This window comes from Cricetulus griseus, chromosome 8, assembly GCF_003668045.3.
Source record: "Cricetulus griseus strain 17A/GY chromosome 8, alternate assembly CriGri-PICRH-1.0, whole genome shotgun sequence".
NCBI lineage: Eukaryota > Metazoa > Chordata > Mammalia > Rodentia > Cricetidae > Cricetulus > Cricetulus griseus.
Genome location: NC_048601.1, coordinates 26,145,626 through 26,168,754, shown reverse-complemented (window position 1 = coordinate 26,168,754; position 23,129 = coordinate 26,145,626). Strand labels below are relative to the sequence as shown.

Genomic DNA, 23,129 nt, shown 5'->3' with positions numbered 1-23,129 from the left:
TGACCGACAGCACTGTCTTCGTGCTACCAATTACACATGGAAGGCCATAATTGTGCATCTCCACTACATTGGGCCCTGAGATAGGACAGTTTGGGACAATCAACAAAAGTAGGTTCCTGGATCTTGCCTCATAGCCTAGGAGTTCAGTATAGTTAGTAATCTGGATTATGACTGTATCCCAAGTGATCTTCCTAAGGAATATGAAAATTAGATTTCTACCTTTGTGCCTCAATTGAGTTACAGATGTGCCATTCTCTGTGTGATAGCACCAAAGATGGAGAGGCGCTCAGAGACCTGCTTGCTCCAAATGGCTTGCTGTTCTGTCGTTAGAGATACCGTGTAAAAAATGCACCTGTGGCTCATTGACTTGAGCTGAGTCAGTGAAGAGTTCCCCATGAATGTCCACATCACAGTGAAATTCAATTTAACAATTTGTTGAGCAGCTCCATCCCCACCTGCCTTGCTCTATTTTTCCATAGCATTTATCACTTTATGACTGCGTGGGCTCCTTGTGAGTCATGTTGGGCATTCATTGTCTTATAAGCTATAGTGTAGGTTTCATGAGCACAGGTGGTTTTGGCTTGTTTAGGTCACTAGTGAATCCCAAGTGCCAGGAGCAGTGCCTTGCTTTTGATAGGTACTCAGGGAATGTCTGAGTGGGATTCATGAACATAAGACCTGCCAGGCTTTGCCCCTCAATAGCTGGGGACATATACATAAAAAGCAACGATAAAGACATGGTAGGAGACGCAGTTGTAGGAGGAAATAAGAAGCAGAGAGTGGGAAGTAGAGAAGACTGCTGGATGAGACTGCAGAAACAAGGTCAGATTAGACAGGACCGTGTGGACTTTGCACAGTGGCACCAATGACAGCAGAGGGAGCTATGGCGCAGGAAGGAAGAGTGTGTGTGTGTGTGTGTGTGTGTGTGTGTGTGTGTGTGTGTGTGTGTGTGTGTGTGGAGGGGGGTTGTCAAATGACCCTGTGGTAGCAGCAAATAACCCCACCCCCCACCTGGGGTCTTGGCTATTGTTAGAACCATGGACACAGACAGCTCTAAAGCCTTACTGGCCATGGAATGGCTGTGAAGGAAAGAGTGACTTATTCAGGAAAGCAGCAGTGGCTAGCAGGGGTGGGGCAGTCAGTCTTAGTATGGATGCTGTTCCCTGGCCCCTTCCTTGACCAGTAGGAATCTGCTGAGCTAAGAGTGCAAAGGATCCCTTCTCCCTCTCTTCAATTGAACTCCATGAGCTCGGCCCAGTGCTTGGTTGTGACTCACTGCACCTACGTCCACCAGTTACTAGATGTAGGTTCTATGAGGACAACTAGGGTAGTCACTACTCATATGAACAAGGCAGGTCAAGAGCATGAAGGGGAAAACCACAGAGATAGCTCACCCGAGCTAGTGGGAGCTCATACACTATGGACTGACAGCTGGGGAACTGGCATGGGACCAAACTAGACCCTCTGAATGTGGGTGACTGTTATGTGGCTTGATTTGTTGGGGGAGGGGGCTCTTGGCAGTGGCATCAGGACCTATCCCAGACGCATGAACTGGTTTTTGGAGCCCATTCCCTATGGTGGGATACCTTGCTCAGCCTTGATAAAGGGGCTTGGTCCTGCCACAACTTGGTATGCCAGACTTTACTGACTCACCAAAGAAGGCCTTACCCCCTCAGAGGAGTGGATGGAGGGGGGAGGTGGGGGACAGGGAAGGGGAGGGGGAATTGGGGTTGGTATGCAAAATGAAAAATAATTTTTTTAATTAAAAAAAAAAGTGCAAAGGAAACCAGACTAGAGGAACTAGAAGTTCAGCATGCCTTTGTGATAAGAGGAGGAGAGTAAAAGCAGTCGACACAAGCAGGGAAGACGAAATAGTACTAGGGAGAGAAAGGCCAAGAGAGCCAGGAGGCTTTGCCGTGGCTAGGGCCCCGAACATGCCACTGGTACATGGTGCCTTCGCAGGAGCCTGTTGCCTGCTCACACAGCTGTCACATTTATTCACCAAGTGCTTGCTGTGGGATGTGCAGGAGGTAGGTGTTGCATTGAACTTGAGGTTGTCGGGTGAGTGGGGAGAGCAGGAAAAGCTCGAGAGAATAGACACACCAGAAAACAGGCAAACAGACACAGCGCTCCCACAGTGTGCTTTCCCTCTGGAGCCCATACCCAGCTTCTGTGTTACCAACCTGCTCGAAGGAAGCTGGAAGAAGCCGCCAGCCCTACCCCTGGGTCCCCCTCCCCAACCAGTCCTCCAGACTACACAAGCCCTTTTTTGCCTTAGAGGTTGCCATGGGTTCTTGGTTAGTCTTGGGGTCTCTTTCCCCTGGGCCAACAAGACAAGGTAGCTTAACTTTATCAAGGGCCACAGTGGGAAGCGCCCGCCCGTGGCTGTTCGCTTTGTTCTAGGTCACACACTTTTGCGCTGACTGGGTGGAGAGAATATAAAGGTGGCTGTCTCTTAAGTGGGTGATGCTGGCTGGAGTGACATGATCATTATCTCCAATCTGGGAACAGATCTTCTCAGAAGAAAAGAAATATAAAGCCACATCGCAAAGGGACTCAGCTCTCTGTCACCCCTATCTGGCAAGTCAAATAGGCTGATCTTGGGTCTGTAACAGCGGGAGCTCTGCTGCCGCTTTCCTAAACAAAGTGAGACACATCCTGGCTCGTCCTGCCCAAAGTCAAGCAGTTTTCAGGAACCCCAGACCTGAGATGGCTCTTCACTGGGTGAAACAAACACAGAGTTTTCCTAGTCAACCCAGACCAAACAAAGGGAACACTAAAAGGAAACTATCAGAGGCCTTGCTGAAACTAGCATCTAACTGGGTGAAAGGACCCCTGCTTTGTACCTTCACACCTACCACTAACTCTTCCTTAGGGGGAAAAATAGGAGAGGCAGTACCTTCACCATGAACTTCTCAAGGCATCTCTGATCCAAGCTGATTTCCACATCTGGTGTACCTTCTCCTCAGCACAAGCACTGTGGATCTAGAGATTAAATGGTTTCCACAAGTACCTAGAGAGGCCATTTTCCATCAACGAGCAGGTGCAAGTCATAAAAGCCACAGTGCTTTCCACTCAGTGTCTCTGATGTCAATGAATGTCCTCAGAGCAACAGCTCAATGTGTGGTTGCTCTTTATGACCTATGTTGTCTGGGACGTAGTGTCCATCACATGGGTCACAGAGTAAGAAACAAGTCTAATACCTCCCCAGCCCTATGTACCTACTCATTGTTTGCTGGAAACTCCCCCAGGCAGCTGAAACACTAAGAGCCTTATTCAAGTAGAAAAAAAAAAAAACAAAAACAGATCTCAACACCAGGCAAGCCAGCAAGACCAAACTGTGTGCATTCAACCTCTGAAAGCAATGGGCTGGTGTCCCGACCTCATAAGGAGCATATGAGCAGAGAGAGTGATATCCTAGTCCATGGTGGGAATAGCTGACTTAGGGCTGCTAGCAGGTGTATGGTGCTCAATAATGCCTGGAACTATACCCCACAGCCACAAGACACAGTGAGCAAGGACACTCTGGGTGCCATAGTGGTTTCTTTGCCAACACTAAAACACACTTAACTCCAATATCCAAAGCTACTAATGAATGCTTTTCAAAAGTATGGGCATCTGCTGTCTGATTTCTTGGTCCAACCTCAGGACCAAAATTCCCATGTCCCTAAAAGTGGTCTACCTTCTGAAGAGCCCTACTGTTCTATCAGGGAGCCATTCTCCTTTGTGAATGCCCTATATTCTGAACTCCTGGAAGGCTGGTCTTATTCTTCTCTGTTCCCAACCCCATGCCATTCCTACTTCTGGGAATATAAGAAATGCTCAATAAATATATGTTAAATTGAATTATTGAACAGCAAGAATTCATGTAACACTGGTAAATGAGTGGAGAGAAACTGAATGGGTGAATGGATGATGAATGTACAAGGGAGCAAGTAGACAAAGGCTTTGAGAGATGCTAATTCTCTCATTACTGTGTTTGTAACTCACTGGCATACTGTTTGGGTAGCAGTTCTCTGTGTTAGGTAGCAATTTGGCTTAAATTAAAAAAATCCCACATCTGAAAAAATGTAAGAAAATCAATGGAGATGCTGTTTGACTCTAGATTCTTGCTTCTCTTGGTGCTTTATTTTTATTTATTTATTTATTTTTACACTTAGGCATTCTGGGAGTACATGGAAAGGCTTTGGTTTAAAGAGTCATTTCCTGAGAAAAGTACATGGAAGCCTGAGTTTTGGTTTAGTTTCTTTTCCCTAGAAACATCTATTCAGCTGTTTGGGTATTTAAAGAGAACCCAGTTCTGGGGGTTCCATTCATTGCTACACACGGGAGTCTTCACTGCTTCTCTCCGGGCCCTCTAGACTTGTACTTTACACTTGAAGGGAAATGTATTCTTCTGAGTGGAAGACCCACATGCCCATGTTTCCTGGGAACTAGCTCCAGACTGGCTCACATCCAGCAGTATCCTAGGAGCACTGTGGAGATTGAGCTGCTCCTATTTCTAGAGCTTCAAATTCAAACTCGCACCATAACGGCTTGGAGAACTTTCTCTTTGGACACTACGTTCCTAACAGGAACTAGTGGAGGCAGTTCTGAGGATTTTTATATTTAGAAAGCACTGTGTGTTGATGCTAAAACATGTTCAGATTTGAGTCTCTGGGTTAGTGATACAAACCTAGAGTTGAGGAGAGGGCTGCCTAAGGGGAAGAAAGAAGGAGAGAGAAAGAGAATAGAAAACGGAATGGCTAGAGAAAGTTCAAAGCAATTAGAGGGATTGTCTGACAGCAGGAGCACCAAGCTAGGAGATGTCTTTGTCGTGAATGACCAACAGGGAACACAGTCTCAATGTGTTTATGTGTGCTCACATGCACACACAACTCACATACGCACACGTGTGCACACCCATGATCTGATTGTTTTGGAAAGATGCTGGGAATGCCAAAGTGAGACACATCCCAGACCCTGGAGCTCCTTCACCTCTGACAATTTTTTTGTCCTCAGCCTGAGCTCCATCACACCCCCGGGAGAGAAGGTACAACACAGCTGCTGAAAATTGGTAGTTACTGTTGCATGCTTCTTCACAGTCCCCACTCTGGCTGTCACTGTGACAGCATCTTAGGGTCACATCTGGCTGGTATGGTATCAAAGACTTGCAGTCAGGGAGAGGGAGGGAGTGATAAAGGAAGATCAGAAAAGTACACCAGGGCCATCAGCAAAGTAGATTGTACTTGTTACCCCTGCCTGCACCTGCACCTGATGCTACAGCCAGCTTTTCAACAGCTACTGAAAGCATGGGCTGAGACTCCCATGATGAGATGCTGGAGCCCAGCACCATACAGTCATATGGTCTACAGCCCAGAGGTGGAAATTTGCAAAGAGACCTTCCTGTCCGAGGCTCATCAGGACAGGAAGTAAAAGGTCCTTTGTGCAAAGTAGAAGGGATAGTTAGGGCTACTAAGGAAGTTGACTTGCTCTAGCAAGTAAAAGAATTTGCCTAACTATAGAAAACCCAACTTCCATCTCATTGTCTTTAAGTTATACAAAACCAGGTTCTTATTGAGACCAAGGCTGGAAATGTTTCCCAACGTTTCATTTTAGTTTGAGGTTAGACATGGCTGACAACCAGTGTTGTCTCCTGACAGCACATCAACAGTCTGCTGTGTTTCTCAGCTCAGAGTCTCATCTATCCTATAGACAGAGCTACTTTGGCTGAACTGTATCTTATTCATTACCAAATCCTCAGTGCCTAGAACACCCTGGCTCACAAGGACACGCAGCAAACATTTGCTGGGAACAAGGTACAGGCAAACTGCAAGTCCCTTAGAGAGAGGTACACACTTCACAGCAACACTGGGCTCTGACATGCTAACAGTGATGTCAAGGCTGGGAAAGAAGGCTTTTGTATTTACAGGAGATGGTGCACGTGAAAACAGCGGGAAGCTACATCTCCGTGCAGCTACAAAACTGCCTTGGGTTCTGGGACAAGTCAGCACTTCTCTTGGCCTTGCTTCTCTTTCTGGCAACTGAACACGGGATGTTCCCTTGCTTCCATCCCACTCTCCTTGCTCTAGTTTGCAGACAGGAGTACACAGCCTCTTAGATGTTTTCACCAGGGCTAAATGGATTTGACTATCTGAGAAACTTGGGAAAGATGATATTTTCAAGACTGGCAGCATGCTTTATCCACCCAACTTCTGAAAAGCAATGCTGGATTCTGGCAAGTTATTTCTCATGCTGAAGTGGAAACACCACAAAGATGATATTTTCTATTTTTTTCAAATAATGGACTCCATTCTGCCAGAATGAAGACAGCTCAAATATGGTATGTGTATTTACTGGCACTTACTCAAAGATGGGTGAAGCAGGGTGGCTAGTTAGATCTTATGAAGGGCATCTTTAAAGTTAAAGCAAATATACTTAGGATGGGGTGGCCCTCAGAACATGTATTTCTAAATATGCATTGCACATCAAGCAGTCTTTGGCTGACAGTGAGAGGGACTTTGATGGAGTAGTCTAATATGTTAAAACTAACATGAGAATCAAAATATAACAGCATGCCAAAAGGCTACACCATTCAATACAAATACCAGTTTTCTTTATGGTGTTTCCTTTTAGGTCAGAACTGACTTTTCTCTGAGAGTTCTGCCTGTAGCTCCCTTTAAGGTAAGAGACAGGAAAAAGTTAAAAGGAGAAGGAATTACAGAGAAGGAAGAGGAGCTGGATTGAGCCACACCAGCGGTCTGGACCACAGTTGTCAAGCTAAAGATGACCCTCGCTAAGGCGGGTAGTGGGGGAAACCTTACAAAAGTGGACATATTATACTTTGCTTCTTAGGAACGTACTGAAACAAATCAAAGACACTCATCAACCACCCCCTCAGCTTGCGGGTGCATGTGTGACCCAATAAAATTGGTAGGAAGATGAGATGTCAAGAGAGCCTCGGGCCCTCCACACGCCCACCCTCTAAGTGCCCCATCTGCGTACCCAATACAGCACGTCCGTCCAGCCCTCCATGGTGATACACTGGAACACTGTCAGCATGGCGAAGGCGAAGTTGTCGAAGTTGGTGATGCCATGTTTGGGCCCATCCCACCCGGGCTTGCACACGGTGCCGTTCTGACACTGCCGCCCATGGCCTGTCTCCAAAGCACAAGGGGAAGGGTCCTCTTCTGCTGGAACATCTCCACCACCAAGGAAATATGAGACAGCAGGAGAATGGAAGGAGGGACAATGATGGGCAGAAAATGAAGAAAAGAAGTTAGAGAGAAAAATAACAGGATGGGGCTGATGAGTAACCATAGCAGCAACCACACATTTTGTTTAGTGCCCTCACGTGAGGAATTAAAAACACATTCATTTCAGGGGCACAATGACATAGGTCAGTATTTTCAAGCAAGTGTTGGGAACTGCATTTTAACCACAATTGATTTCACGGACACCAAGGTATATTGTCTATTTTGTCATAACGTGGCATCATGTCCAAGGGGCCAATCAGAAAGTAATAATGATGTATCCATCTCAAGTGTAAGTTGTTCTGGAAAACAGAAGACAAAGCAAGGAATTCAGAGTTTGCAAAACTGAGGGTTTTATCTTGCAGCTATAGCAATAACAAACAGAAGACCCGAGTTTGAACAAACAATTGCCTCTGACAATGACTAAAATGCAACTCCAGAGAGCGAATTTGCCTGTGGTTCTTCATTTAGAGATAATAAGATACCCAGAATCTTCTCTTCTTTTATAAGGATCCAAACCATCACAGTGTGATTATTTTGCCCATGGGACACAGGCTCTTTATGGAAGATGACTGGCTGGATGGCTGTTGATGTCTGTGGCTTCTAATTGAAACTGTTTACTCTCAAGAAAAAGAGAAGCAGAGAAATGTTAACCCTTAACTGTGAAAGGATTCTTAGGAGAATGGAGGTGGGTGCTGTGGTTCAAAGGGTGTGCCAGTATCTTCCTGGGGACAGTAGTAGTTTCTATCATTTCCTCTTCTATGCCATTCCCAACTACTCCCATCCTTGTTTGTAGTTCATTCTTGCTTCTGTCCCCAACTCCTAACAAGCTGATTTGTTTTCTTTTAGCTTGCCTTTCCTTTGAGTTTCACATAAATACAACCATAAGAGGCTCTTTGTACCCCTTCCCTTCTTTAGCACGGGGCTTCTGAGTTCAAGCACACTGCCCATTTCAGTCTCGCCTGTTCCTTTGTATTGCTGAGCAGTGTAGTTCCCTGCATTCTCCAGGTGATGGGCACCTGGCACACTCCCAGGATTGGGCTGTTCAGAATAAAGCTGCTTCCTGGCTGATTCTCTCCTGGTGAGACAGTCAGTGACCAAGGGCACAGGTCTATGTTACTGATCTCTGAGCTTCTGAGGGTAGCAAGTGTCTGTACCATTTCCGTATCCACAGTCTGGCTTCCAGAGGCTACATATTAAGGAAACTGAACTGAACTACCTCTAGTTACAACATTTCATGACTTTTAAGATTGTCAAATCTTTAGAGATGAGGATTTAAAGCTGTTGGAAGCAGAGAAATGAAAGTTATTTTCAAACCTAAATAATACGCTAAAAATAGCAAAGCAATGCACCTAAAAAATGAGAGTTGAAAAATGGGAAAACCCAGAAGCAAACGTCATTAATTCCATTCTCATTCTGGAACCAGCTTTCTAGAGGCAGAGGGGACAAATGAGATAGGGGAAAGATAAAGCGAAACTTGATTTTGCTTGTGTTTATTTGTTGCATAAAGATGTCGGTCATCTATTCCTAATGTGGCTCCTAGGCCGACAGTCTGTCCTGGATCTTCAGTTCCTAAAACAGTAGAAATAGGGAAGGGGGGCGGGGTACTGCCAAAGCCAGTTCTGAGAGTTCACGGGGAGGAAAACATGTTTGGTGAATTTACAAATATATGTTAGAAGAAAATGGCACTAAGGGCCATCAATCGCACAGATAGAGAGAGGAAAGGAAAGGGCCTTGGGAAGATTTACAGGCTCAAGGGTTGCCATGCTATTTAAAATCTTCCCTGAACAATAAAAAAAAAATCACAGAACAATTAAGAAGCAGCGATGATCCAGTAAAAATAGGTATCTATAAAAAGGAACATTTGAAAAATGTGAACATACAGTCAGCAGGTCCTAGTGACATACACGCCAGGGTGAAGGAAGTCAGCTTAACCATAGGATGTGCTGGTTTTCTTCTGCAGGGCCATGACGTCCGGGTAGGGAGATATGAGAAATAAAGTCATGTGGGCTATACATTTCAGAATGGAATCGAAGAGTAGTCAGTGTGCAAAGATCAAATGAAGTCTTTGGTAAAATAAAGGAGATTTTAGAAATGGAATCAACTTCAACAAGGACAGAATCCTGGGGGAGCTTTCGGCCGTGTTCCAAAGAAAAACCACCAAGACAACAGCAATTACATTTTTTAGGTTGCAACTTAAAGGACAAAATAGAATGGTAGTGATTTCATTGCTAGGTTTAGCCAACAAATTCTGTGCCAGTCTCAGAGGTAATTATCGTGCTGGGGAGAGCTACTGAGTGCTCTGGCTCCCAATCCACTGGACAGATGGGACACCAGAAACAAAAGGTATCGGCATATGGCGACATATCTGCTGAGCAATCAGGAGGGTGCCTTGCAGTCGCTGGAGAGACTGGGAGAAAACAGCCTCTTTTGAGACCATCACCATTGGACACTGGACATAGAAAGAGAAGCCTGAAGGCAGAACAATAGCTCCATGGCAGGCTCCAAAGCTTCCTTGCAGGGATCTTACAAGAAACATGGGTTAGAAAAGTTAGAAGAATATAAAATCCAGCCTGTGAAATAATATCAGAGTTTAAAAGGAAATACATATATTCCATTAAAATTATAACAAAGACTCACTAAGCCTTTTGTAAAATCTAAATATGACAGAAACATGTTAATTAATATCTAAAACACAACAAAACCAAAACCAAATGAAAACAAAAACCCCAAGCAAACAAACCATTCCAAAGGTTCTATAAAATTCAGATACACACTGATGCTGGCTCTGCAGGGTTTTGGACTTCCTAGTCTACAGATATGAATGTGACAAGATCCCTATAGGTTCTGTCTCTTCCTCATTGGGGGAACCATATGGTGGCTTTGTTGCTGTTGTGGTTTTGAGAAGCTAGAAGACTCTGTGCTGTGGGCAGACGTTGTGAAGAGGAAGAAACAACTGCTTTGTTCCAAAAGTAATGCTGCCTCAGCCAGGAATCTTTGGCCTCTTCCCCAATTATGGCTCTGGCTCCTACTGGAGCCTCATGGCACCTTTCTGAGGGACATTACTCTCATTCCCCTGACACCCTGGATCATTTGGTTTCCACCCAGCAGACAACTGGCCTCTGAAGTTGCTGGATCAGGACTAAGCCCATCACAAAATGATGTCATGCGTGTTTAGGAAGGATGCATGAGGTAGTGCAGGTGGTTTTTCTGTGTACTATCAAGGCCAGTATGACCTTAAGTGGACACCTCCAAAAGTTGAAGCCCAGTGTGCTCTTCTTTCTAAGGGCAGACAGAGAAGGTTTTTGGTGCTGGAGATGGTTTTCCACAGGGCTTCCGGCTATACGCTAGGAAGAGGGTGTCATCTTGTTTTCTTTGACTATGATACCATTTTCTTGCCATTTGAGGTCACTGGGGCCTGGTAACTTGCAGGTCCCTCACCAGCAGAAGACCTACTTTTGCCTCTTTCTTTTAAGATGGCAGAGATGGCTGGAGGTTTTAAGCAGCTCTCCATGGCTTTGTGGTGCACCACATCAATGTTTGATGGCTTGGTACAGTCACTGTCTTTGGTTCTATGACAAAATCTCTCCCTATTTCATTGGTGAGTGTCCCACCATCGGTCATTGCCAAATTGAAGGGGAGTCATTGAGATTCTGCACCTCTGTGATAGTCTGGCAAATCTGGGTCCAGTGGGTCACTGATCATGTAGTGTAACTGCATACATTTACTCATGCTGCAGTTTGTCCTTAAGGAGCTCCAACCAAGCTGCACCATTCACATAAATTACTGGTTCGGGGTTAGCTACAGATCAGTTAGGTAAGTTACTGGTTCAGGGCTAGCTATACATCAACTGAGAAAAAGGAAGGATTTGAATAAAAAAGAGGCAGTGATCATTATGTTGGTTGGTATTCTCTAAGTGAGGTTAAATGTCTCGGAATTTTAGCTGAATACAGGAACTTGCTCTTCCAGTTAAAATTATATACCAGCTAACATGTTTTAAATTGTCACCAATTTCACACAATTACAACTCAAATAATGTGGAGATTCTCTTGAGAGTGAATAATTTATCTTACACAGAATCTTTTTAAAGTAAAAAATAAGTGGATTCTGTAAGTATAGATTTATATGTGTTGTTTGCCTTTCTGTGACCTCTAGATAATGGAGCAACTCTGAAGATGCCTAAGCTAGTCTACCTAATCACAAACCCCTTTGCACACCACGTAACAGCATCAGCTTCTGGGTGTGCTTTTCATCTCACTCTGTCATACAGGTTGGCACCATCACCCACCAGCCCTGTGTGCAGCTCGCGCTGGATGGGAGTAAGAGGGTAGAGCAGAAGGAAGCCTCCAGTTTTATTAGAGCACAGGCTCCAGACGTTCGTATACATTTTAGACTATTTTATATGTCTGTTCAAAGCCTTATCAATTTCTGTTTTTTTTAAGCAAGAGGAGGGTTAATATATTCTTTTCTTTTATGTATTTGATATGTATTATGTATTTATGTATTCTGCTCCCATGTATGTCTGTGTCCCATCTGTGTGTTTGGTGCCTTCAGAAGCAGAAGAGGGTGCACAGTCCCAGGAACCGGAGTTATAGAAGGTTGTGAGCCACCATGTGGGTGCTGGCAATTGAACCCAGGTCTTTGGAAAGACTCAGGGCTCTTCACCGCTGAGCCACCTCCATAGCCCCCTGTTTAATTTTGATAAAGGTCAAGTGAAAATATTAGTCACTTAAGAGAGCAGTCTATAGCTTATCCTGCCAGCTAAAATCCTGGTGCCATTTAAAGTGCTTAATGAGCCAGCACTGCTTGTTAAATTCATTGATTTATGGAAGGCACACAAAGAGGGGAGGCTCAGAAAGGTAGGGTTGATGGTGTGTCATGGAGCTGAACCTTTTCCTCAAGGAACACAGATTCCACTGCTGGCAACGGAGTGTTCAGTGGCAGCCTCTTGGTCAACTCTGGGATAGGGATAGGGAGGGAACCTGGGGGTTCTGCCTTTGCATGGGGAAGAAAATGGTAGCTGCAAAGGAGCCAGGGCCAGCTCTAAGAGGGTATAGTGATGGGGGTGGTGGAGCAGGCTCCCTGAAGGGCTTGGATGCCGAACCACACTGGCGTACTGCTGTGCACACATGCTCATCAGTTGGCAGTGGCAGCTCACACACTCAGAATCTGCTTCAGGAGCAAGAAACTGATGAAAGATGGGCGCTTAATCTTTAATTACCTCTCCAATTGTGTAAACCCTTTACAGTGTGTGTAGCAGTTCTGGACAAAGCACACACCTGCTGTTTGAACAGAGATCTGCAGTAGTGGAAGCAGAAACTGGAAACGAGAGGGGCAAATGCCCACCCTGCCTTTCATTGTGGTGTGAAGTATGGGAAATTGAATGTCTCATCCAGTTCCGTAGCACAGGTGGATGCAGCAATCCACTCCGGGGGAAGCGGCTATGAGGACAGCAGCGTCCTCCTGGGTGCCTGCTGCCCAGAGCCCACCTCTTACCTATTACTCCCTCCTGGTTGTAGCAGGTCTTGTGCATCTTCCCCATGAAGAGCTCCAGGCCGATAATGGCATAAATGATGATGACGAACAGCACAAGTAGGGCAATGTGCAGTAGGGGCACCATGGCCTTGATGATGGAGTTCAGGACCACCTGGAGACCTGCGCAACAAAATCATCAAAAGTAGCAGCAACAGTAACTCCGCCTCCTTTTTGGCGCCAAGGCCGCCTTAGATACCATACTAACACGACCTCCTTCGATCTTCTTAACAACTCGAGTGGCAGTCTCGAGTCCCATGTTTTAGATGAGGAAACCGGCTTAAGGTCAATGAATGAAAGAGCAAGAATCTAAACTCAGGTTGGCTTGACTCCAAATCTGTCCTGGAGGCACATCCAAATAAAAAGATCGGCAGACGCTGCACTACCCAGGGGAGAACATGTTTTCATCTGTAACCATCAAGACTTTAAATAGCCCATCTCAGAGACAGTGTGTTTCCTCTAAGAGCTCAGCACAGCGGAGAACTCACTGTGACTACCCACAACCACACGTGACTTAGTCATCTCCCAGGCTTCTCTGTGGTGGATTACTAGAGCCTAGCATCAGCCCGCCTGCTCTAAAACATACATCAGCCTGATGGGAAGGAATCCAGGAGGGTGTGATTTCTAGTGGAGGAGCTACCTTACCAGCAGGATACATCTGAGAACCACTGTATCAGGGCCAACAGTGTACCTCTAAAGGTACATTTTTAGTAGTAAATAAGGGGACAACTGTGTAGTACACAGATCTACCAGGGGCCACATCATCTGAATGTCATTCTCACAAGCTCCATAGAAAGAGACGTCTTATTTAACAGCATAGAATTAAGTTCTGCAGATTAGATGACACTGGCACAAATATACAGAGTGGCCCCAAGCCACACTCATAAAAGGAGCTGAAACAGCAAACTTGGCCTTGTACTTATCACCAAGAAAAAACTAAGAGTACCCAGATACCACCAGGAGGAAAAGGAGCGAATGGATAGCCCTGTGGCGAACACTCGCTTATCAGGGTACCTCAGAGTTGGCTTTTTCTGCTGTTCTAGGGGAGAGGGATGGGCATTTAGTAACTGCACCAAGGATGCTCACAGGAATGCTACCAGAAAGGGACTGTGGCAGGATGATGAGTGATAACAACAGGTTACTCTGAAGCCTATGGCAGTTCCTTTGAGCTTCCATGAGCAGCAAGTTACACCAGGTCTCCGCATTAGAGTAGGGTGAAGACAGCTGCACAGAACATCATTCTGAGGGTGCATCCGGAACCCACAGGAGAGCAAAGCCCCTGCAAGTCACACGTGGGGCTGGTATGTTTGTAGCATCTTTGCAGGACTTGTCACCTTTCCTTTATCCTCTCAGACACTAAGGTCTTTCAGTTCTGTTCTTTGGCACTTATCTGTGGCCATATAACCCCGGATAACCACAGCAGGCCACATTTCTCAAGGCCCAAAGTAGTCACTAAAGCTCTGAGCTGTGGCCAGTGGTTTCCACAAGACTAATGAGAAGAACTCTTCCCAGTTATTAAGCCAAGTTGAGGAAAAGGAAAAAAATAAAAAGAAAGCTAGAATAATTTTACCTGTGAATTAATGTGAGCACTTTGCAGGCTCCCATTAGAGCAAGATGTTTTCAGATCCAAACGATCCCATTAATTAGCAAGTTGTACACACATTAGCATTAAAGTCTGCTAAGCCAAGAGGGAAGTTGAGTTGCAAGGCAACTTAACTTCCAGGAGAAGCGAATAGGTGTGGAAGAGCCTTCAAAGTGTCCATCACAGAAGCTAGGAACCCCATCTTGGCTGCCAGGCCACCAGGGAAGGTTATCAGGCCTCTAGCACCAGCCTCAAGTGCCAAGAAACAGACAGGTGACAGACGTAGAGAGAGCTGTAATCTGGGTGGAAGCCAGGCAGGCCATGCAAAAGGCCACTCCAGAACCTTTAATGCCTCTTAGAAGGAAGACCAGGATTTCCCAGAGTTCTGCAAGGTACTGTATGGTCCAGCCAATCCCTCTCTCCTGCCCTGCCTATCCCCCTCTCTGGATTTCAGTCAAGCAGAATTTCTCTTAGATTCAAAGATGTCTCAGTCATGTGCCACAAAACGTGGCACACAAGGACTAAAGTGGAGCTAACATGCCTATTGCTTACTGACATGATTATGATGTCATAACACTGACCAAGACACACATACTTCACGTGACTGTGGTGCTTCCTATGATAATCAAAACACGACACATGCAGTTTTAAAGATGATAGTAGATGGCTGTGTGATTTCTAAATGTATTTACTGTCAGCGTTTGATCCCTGGGAGTCACATGGTGGAAGGAAAGAGCTGATACTCACAAGTTGCTCTCTGATTCCACATGTGTGCGATGGCACACACACACACACACACACACACACACACACACACACACACCAACAAATACATGAAATAATGTGTTTAATTGTTTTTGAAATGCTCATGATAGAAGGTATGGTGACAGCAATTTGCACTCGTTCCATCTCCGAATCAAGAGGCCACCTCCAGCAACTGACCTGTACTAAGAAGGTCTGTGTAAGTGCACTGTAGGACATTCTCTCGATGCTGGAATCGCCCGGTGTACACTTCTTAGATAGAACATCATTAAGTATGGTACAGCTGAACTCCCGCCCCACAGCAGACACAGAATGATTCTTTCCCCTCAGAATGTCTTATCTGAATTTCCTCCAGCTCTCAGTCCAAGAGGCTCCCTCCCCAAGAATCCTCCAAACCCCTAACAGAGCCATTTCCTCTCATATATGCCCTCTTAGAATCATTTGCTTTCCTTTGTAACATTCCATTTGAATTGTATGCCTTGAATGCTATGTGTGTTAAAGGGATTAAAAAACATTTTTGTCTGTCTTTCCAGTTAGGTGGCATTTTGTGAAGATGGGCTGTGCCTGTTCTTTCCATCACCAAGGCCTGCCTGTGAAGAGCATCCCCTGGACACTGGGTAAATATTTACTGACAACATGAGAAGTATGTTCTCTGAGTGACTGCAACACAGGACCAGGTTCTACAGGACTACCGTCAGTTGTCCAGCTGGTGTAGGATGGACAGGTGACCTCAGGAACCATGAGGAGCCATTAGGAAAATACCAACTGGAAGTCATGGCAGTCCATGTGCTGCACTCACCGGTCAACAATGTCAACGAGTTATATGTTCTGTTCCGTGTGCCCCCACCTCTTTGGTGGACACACCACCCACTTGTTCATCTGCCCAAGAGGTGCAGTCCCCAGACTATCTTGCCCACCAGATTCTGAATCCTGCTAGTTTGATTTTCAACTATAAATAGACAGTCATAAATTATTTTACTACATAGATAATACATGACAATTACAACGAAAACAGAAAATGCTTATGAAAGAGAAATTATAAAGCATAGTTGGGGGAGATACAATTGTTTACTTTCTCAACTTCACAGAGATACCATCAGTTAGCATTTCACGTCCTTTCGGGGGACTTCAGTCCATGACTCCCCCCCCACACACACTATTGTCTCAGAGTATAGTTAACCAGCCTTCCAACTCCCATGTCTTCCCTGTCATCATTCAGCAGTTAGCTTGTTCTTATCAAAGGACACACTGAATCGTGTCACTTTTGAAAGTGACCATCATCGATCCCTGTCATTTAGAGAGGCAAGTTCACCTCTTCTTTGCTGTTTTGGCTCCTATGGTTCCTAGTTTCTCCTTACACTTCAGCAGCATGCCCAGCATCTGGAGGTCCCTGGCTTCCTGCCAACCTATGACAGTGTACGCTGCTCCCTCTCTGCCCCATCCAGATCTCCTTGAGTCTTCATCTTGTTTTCTCATCTTTGTATTCAGGCATGTAGCAGAACTCTTGGAGTGAAATAGCACTAAGCACAGGTGTCTCCAGAAAGCACAGCAACCTGGGATCTACAAGTACACCAGCAAGAAAAGCAATCACTCAGAAAACCTATCAGGGGATAAGATCCATGGGATGGGACAAGGACAGAGGTGACCAGGCTTGTTGTTATCAGTGATCTTCCCATGACTTAAGTTGCTGTTTTGAGGACAGTGGGGATTATTATTTTGGTATGACCACAGGATGGAAGGAGGACTAACTAGGAGGTACCCAGGAACAAACAGAATCTGCCCAAGAACATACCTGTGTGCAGCAGGCATGGGGTAACTTAAAAGGTAGTGTATCACGATCCTCAGGGCAACGTACTGGCTGACTAAATGAGCTCTTCTGAAAGGGGTTGGGAGATTGCAAAGACTGGGTGAAAGATTCCTCTGGCACATCAAAGCCCTGTAGCCTCATAAATCATGTCCTGAGGACACCCCAGCTGAGGTGCAGCTGTCATTATTCTACTTGAATCATTCTGTTTCCTTCTGGCCACACCTTTGAGAACTAGATGCTATAAACCATAGCTGAAAGAGGAAATGACCAGATTACAGGGCACAGCTAGTGGATGGCAGCCCTGGGAACAGAAGACAATTCTGATTCAGTTTGTCTGGGGTGGGATGTAAGCTTGCATTTCTAACCAAGTTCCAAAAAATACTATTGCTACTTGCTGGTCCAGCCACCACAATGCAAGGCAAGACCCCAGAGCACCTGGTCAACCAGGAGCCATGGCAACTGCATCCAAAGCCTTCCTGAGAGTTCTGGAACAGTTCAAATACTGTGGTAGGTATGAGGTGATTCTAGTAATATCACACCTTCAGGTGATTTGTAATTAGTAAAACATGGAATGTCTATGGTAGGTTCTGAGAAACACTCAGGTGCCAGCCTGACTACACTACAGACTTACTTAACATGTTTTTGTTTACTTAGTTTTAAATATATGAGCACTGAAGAGGATGACATATTCCTATACCCTTCAACCCAGGAGCATAAATGATAGGCACTGGGGCCACTACTTCCAGCAGCAGTAATAGCCATTCAGCAGAGTTATGGGAGAGACCAATGACTGCACCCAATACTACAGTATGAAATGCATGAGCTGAGCATTTTTTTTTTTGACAGTGGCCTCTACCAATATCACTCTTGCCTAGACAGCATCCTCAGGGCTGCTCGCCAACTCCAGCAGCCAGTCTAGGCCTATGCCTCCACCACTCTTTTCTTGTCTATTTGTCCATGATTATATCTTCTTTTAAAAACGCTTCTTGTCCTGTCTCTACAATTGTAGTTTTAGTTCCTTTTACTCGGATAATTAATTCTTTTCCTTTACTTCCTCCTTCCAGGACCCTTTTGAGTGTAGACTATGTCAGAAGCACAAAGATGCAGGCCTGGCCAGCTAGATAGGGAGAGTTATGTGACCAGGTGTTTACAAAGCCAGCTAACTATAGTCCCAAGAATTATAGCAGAGTGGAAGTGATGCAGGTACTCACGTATGAAATTCTCAAATTAAAAATAAACCTATAGCCAAAGACTTACTTATCACTGTAGAAGCTTCTTAAAACATATACACACATACAAAAGTTTAAACGGAATTAACCTTTGACAGGGGCACAATACCCCAACTAGACATCACATGCTAACAAATAAAAACCCCAGTATCAGGGAATGAGTTTTATCTTTTAAATTATTTGTCAGTGGAGTCCCAAAACATTACAGGTTATTGCCACTGTTCTTAATTATCCCCCCATAATTTGATGGTAAGACCCCATTGCTGAAAATACACTATAAACTCAAGTCATAGAACATGGAGACTCAAGTAGGTATTGACCTGGAAGCCCCATCCCTACTAGTTAGCTTTCGTAGTGCTGGGAGTGCCATGTATACTACCAAAGGAAAAAAATAATCATCAATCTTACCCAGTGGCAAACCCTATGAGCTACAACAATGACTGCTCTAGCATGATATGCCCACTGGTGTAACTGTGGCGTGAAAGTGAGTCACCAATCCTTTCTGATTGGACTGAAGGCCTGATTCACAAGCTGGAATCCATACATGGCACCACTGTTCAGGAAAAAAAAAAAAGAAAAACAACAACAACAAAAAAAACCTGTGGCTAGGCAGTTATAGGCTCCTGGAAGAATGTACTACTATCATTTGCCAAATGAACATATTTAAATAAACCAAGTCTGTAGTGAGAGATCTATCAGATGCACCATTTGGGTGTGGTCACAGGTGAGTACAGGTGAGTATCCTATCCAACTTTGGATAGGAGCATTAGGAATTGGTCTGCAGTGAGGGATAGGCTTGTTCTCTCTCTGAGTTCCGGTTGGGTCATGGAGTGCAGCTGAGCTTGGATCCTCGGAGTGTTGATCCTGGGCTATTGTTTTCTCATGTAAATGATTTCTCCCCAATAAAATTAACCTATTTCATCCCAGTCCCATGTATCAAAATTTGTACAACCACACAAATCCTAATGACTTACACTTATATCTGAAGATTGGTGGACCTCTCAACCCACATCAGAGAAGTTTCTTCTTGCAGTAGATGGTAATGAACACAGAGATCCACAGCTGGTCAATATGCAGAGAATAAGAGACTAGAACACTCAACCTTAAATGTGATATTCATGTGACACCCTCCAAGTCTCAGGGATCTCCATAGAAGAGGGGGAATGAAATCGTAAGAACCAAAAGCAAATAGTGTTTTTCTGAGCACAACAGTGCAGTGGCATATGAACTCATGGCAGCTATGACAGTATGCACAAGCCTTGCTCAAGTTTAAGTCAGATAAAATATCACCACACAGTGGGGAGGTGAGCATGAAGTCCCACCCCTAGACCATGACCTATTGGCATTTAATAGCTACTAGAGAGGAAGGGTAAGCTTTCTTTAAGGGTATGACTCTTGACAGATTGACCACATTCCAGGGAAGGCCCTATAGTAAAGAGTGTTTGGGCAACACAAACTGGTCATAGTGGGGAGGGAGGAGGAGTAAAGGAAGGAAGGGAAGAAGGATGGAAGGAAGGAAGGAAGGAAGGAAGGAAGGAAGGAAGGAAGGAAGGAAAAGAAGAGCCCAAAGTTGGATAGGAGTTGTAGGAGGTAAATATGGGCAAAATATATTGTATGAAATTCTCAAAGAACTAATAAACATATTTAAAAAATAGTTCAGCGGTCAAAGTCAAAATCTACACCAATATTTTCTTTGCCTTCTCTTGTAACTTTAAATCATGCTTTTCCTACCATAGCCTACCATCCCATCATATTCACAGACCTAAATGAGTTCATCTTCTTAAAAACTAGTCCCAACAAATATGAAAATGTGCAGTGACTTAGACCCATGCCTGCTTCTTTTTTGTTTATTTTTTTCTTTGTTCTTTTTTTTTTTTTTTTTGATACAGGGTTTTTATGTGCAACAGCTCAGGCTGTCCTGGAACTCTCTCTGGAGACCAGGCTGGTCTTGAACTCAGAGAGATCTGCCTGTCTCTGCCTCCTGAGTGCTGGTGGGATTAAAGGCGTGTGCCACCACTGCCTACCTTAGGCCTGCTTCTTAAACATAATATCTATCATTACCATGGTTTCCACTGCAGCCACTGTTCTGTCCCCAGCCTGGATTGGAACACAGGACATTCTCTCTAATTTATACCCTGACCCATTCTGCAGCCTCACCCATGATTTGTCCCTAAATGCTGCTTCCATCATATCATGACCCAGACCTGCAACCTGCAGAAGTTCTCCACCAAGATGGCATCTACCATATCTTCTTTCTATAGGATTTACACACTGAAAACTTCTTTTGAGAAAGTCTTAATCTCAGGACAGTAGGTCCCTGCAAGAAATGGGAAGCACACCCAGATCAGGATCATCCCCAGTGCTCCTTTCCTATGTAGATAAAGGGTAAAGGACAACAAGCATAGTAATATCCTGGGGGAGGCAGCAATAACCCCCATCCTGAAGGGGTGACTGAGCAAAGACGCAAAGACGCAAAGACGCAAAGAGGCAAAGACGACTCGGTGATGCTCCTCAGGAAAGGATCGGAGGGGGGGGGTGGGAATCAACAATACCCTCTTCCCTCCTTCTGCGTTCCCACTTGCTTCTCCATCCATTGAACCCAACCGGAAGCTGGAAGGAAGGGCAGCTTTCTAAGATGGAGCCTTTGGCTGGCATACCTGCCAGACAGCAGAGTGGGGAGGCATGGAGAGCCAATAAGGTGAAGCAAAGATGACCTAGAATAGGGGGCAAAGTGTCAGACACTTTATGTGGCACCATCACACATCCATTAAAGCCAGCAGGAGGTTCTCTATTTGGAATCCTGCTAAGCTTTGTGAGTCAACAGATTCCCTCTGAAGGAATGATAATACAAGTAACCTTTGACCCTAACTCACCAGTCAACTCTAGGTTTTCATCCCCAACTTGTACCTAACCCAGTGTAGAGCACATCAGCTCCCAGCACCCCGGGGGTGTGCTCGTCATGACCCCCGAGAATTCTGACCACTGACTCGTGCTTGCTTCTGATCTGTAGGCACCTGTTTATACTCACTAGAAATTAGAGACATGATGAATCTCACAGAATTGAAGTCTGTGATTTCCTTTAGCTAATGAGACAATAGACACTTTTAAATAGTCTCATAAGCCTAATGGCTTTTGAGAGAAAATAGGTCTGAAGCTAGGAAGAGAGGCTAATAGCTCATTCTTAGGTTAAGGAGTAATGGCTGTACTGAGCTTAGGGATGCTAGCAGATTCTCTTTCTGGAAGAGTCTTCCTATTGCCAAGGGAGGAGTTCTTGCCAGTATAGTTTCCTGGAGTCCCACATTTTAGGAGTTTTACATGCTGTCTTTTATTCTCAGTGTGCATGTGCATTTATTTTCAGTTTAATCCTTCCATTCAAATATATTCCTGTACCCAACACAGATTTGCTAAACACTAAGAGACAGCTGTGTCCCCGGGAAAGACTGTGGTCACTCTGCTGCCTAATGACTTAGAAACATAAGAAATCATTAAAGCAGTCACCTTCAGTGGGCTTTTATATTTTTATATTGGCAGTCTGGGTTCAAGAGAGAGGCTCAGAGAAAAGGACATAAGAGAAATCCTAAAATCAGAAGAAAATTGAATCTGGAAGAATGGAGAAAGCTGGCCTGCAGCTAGCTATACTCCCTGACGATTCGGCACATGCTAGGCATGGTGCTGGGGTGATCTGTACATCACTCTACTGAATTTCCCCACAAGCCTCCTAAATAGAAATGAACCAAGGTCTGGATTAATAAATAACTGGACCAAGTCTATGTAACTGCTCAATGGTAAAGCTGAAACAAATTGCACATAAACCCCACCCACTCTGCCATGTCAGATGAAGAAGATCCATGTCCTCTGGTCCTCAGGGAGGCCTCACAGCTCTTAACAGCACATCTCCCATGACAAGTCTAATCCACCAGAAGACCCCCCCATCACAATGTGCCATCCTTTCCCTCCTTCTGCTGCTTGCAAACTGCCTCTTTCTGACACACACTAAGCCGAAGCAAATCCCCTTGGGCAACTTCCAGGGGCTCCAAGGCATCAGTTCCTACTATTTCTTATTCTCTTTTAAAGGCTGCAGAAAGTGAAGGCATTACGCAAAGTGACTTATCCCAGGCCAACTGCCACCCAGGATAGAAGAGACCGTTCCTAGCTCTGTAGATATCCTATGTCCTTCTCAATCAGCATCCCTCATTATGTCAGGATAGTCACTGCACTGACAAGTTAGGATGCAATTAATCATATCTTAACAACTGTGAATAAATGTAGAAGAAACATTTGAAAAAATTCAGTATTCACTTACTCTTTAGTCTTACACTTCTCTGGATTTCTCATTTTTTCCCTTGTTGAATCTTCTTTCTCTGTTCTCTCTACAGCTCAATAACTGTTTTCAGCTGTGTCAACATTGATTTTGAATTTTTTTTTATTTTAGCTCTTGTATTCTTTGCTTCTAAACTTGCAGCTGGTTGTTTCCCACATTTTCTGGTTCTCTGGGAAACTACTGACCTTATCTTTGATGTCTTTAAATATAGTAAACAACATTCCACATCCTGTAGCTGGCTGGTATCAGTACCTGGGTCTACTTGCATCTCTTTCTATTGTCTATAGTCTTTGCTCATTTTCATTTATTTACTTTGTTTCCCTGTGTACCTAGCTATTTTGTATAATGAGTTAGACATTATTTTCAAAAAACTGCTTTTCAAAATAATTTGACAGCTTTGACGGTGTTGTATTTCTCCAGAGACTTTTCAACGTTTGTACTGTCAAACATCTTTTCCTAGTGATACACAATTTAGAAGATTTTCCCAGCGTATCAAATGCTATATTCATCGGGACAGTTGATCCAAATTACCTCACCTAACATTTTCTTTTTTTTCTTTCAGATTTTTTAATTTGAATTAGAAACAAGATTGTTTTACATGACAATCCCCGTTCCCTTCTCCCTCCTGCCCTCCCCTACCACCACCCCCCAACTAAAACCCTAC

At 44.6% G+C, this 23,129-nt stretch overlaps 1 protein-coding gene across 33 annotated transcripts in view; it reads right to left on the bottom strand.

Annotated features, from left to right (window-relative positions):
* Positions 1-23,129, bottom strand: part of Cacna1c (calcium voltage-gated channel subunit alpha1 C) — a 555,448-nt gene that overhangs the window by 166,785 nt on the left and 365,534 nt on the right. For all 33 annotated transcript variants that reach the window (XR_004771141.1, XR_004771142.1, XM_035448892.1 and 30 more), the window contains exons 6-7: positions 12,729-12,887; positions 6,985-7,181 (exon numbers count right to left, since the gene is read on the bottom strand). Coding sequence is in view for 31 of the 33 variants with exons in the window: in XM_035448892.1 (XP_035304783.1) it covers positions 6,985-7,181; positions 12,729-12,887 (356 nt within the window). In the remaining 2 variants the exon portion in view is untranslated. The remainder of the gene's footprint in view (positions 1-6,984; positions 7,182-12,728; positions 12,888-23,129) is intronic.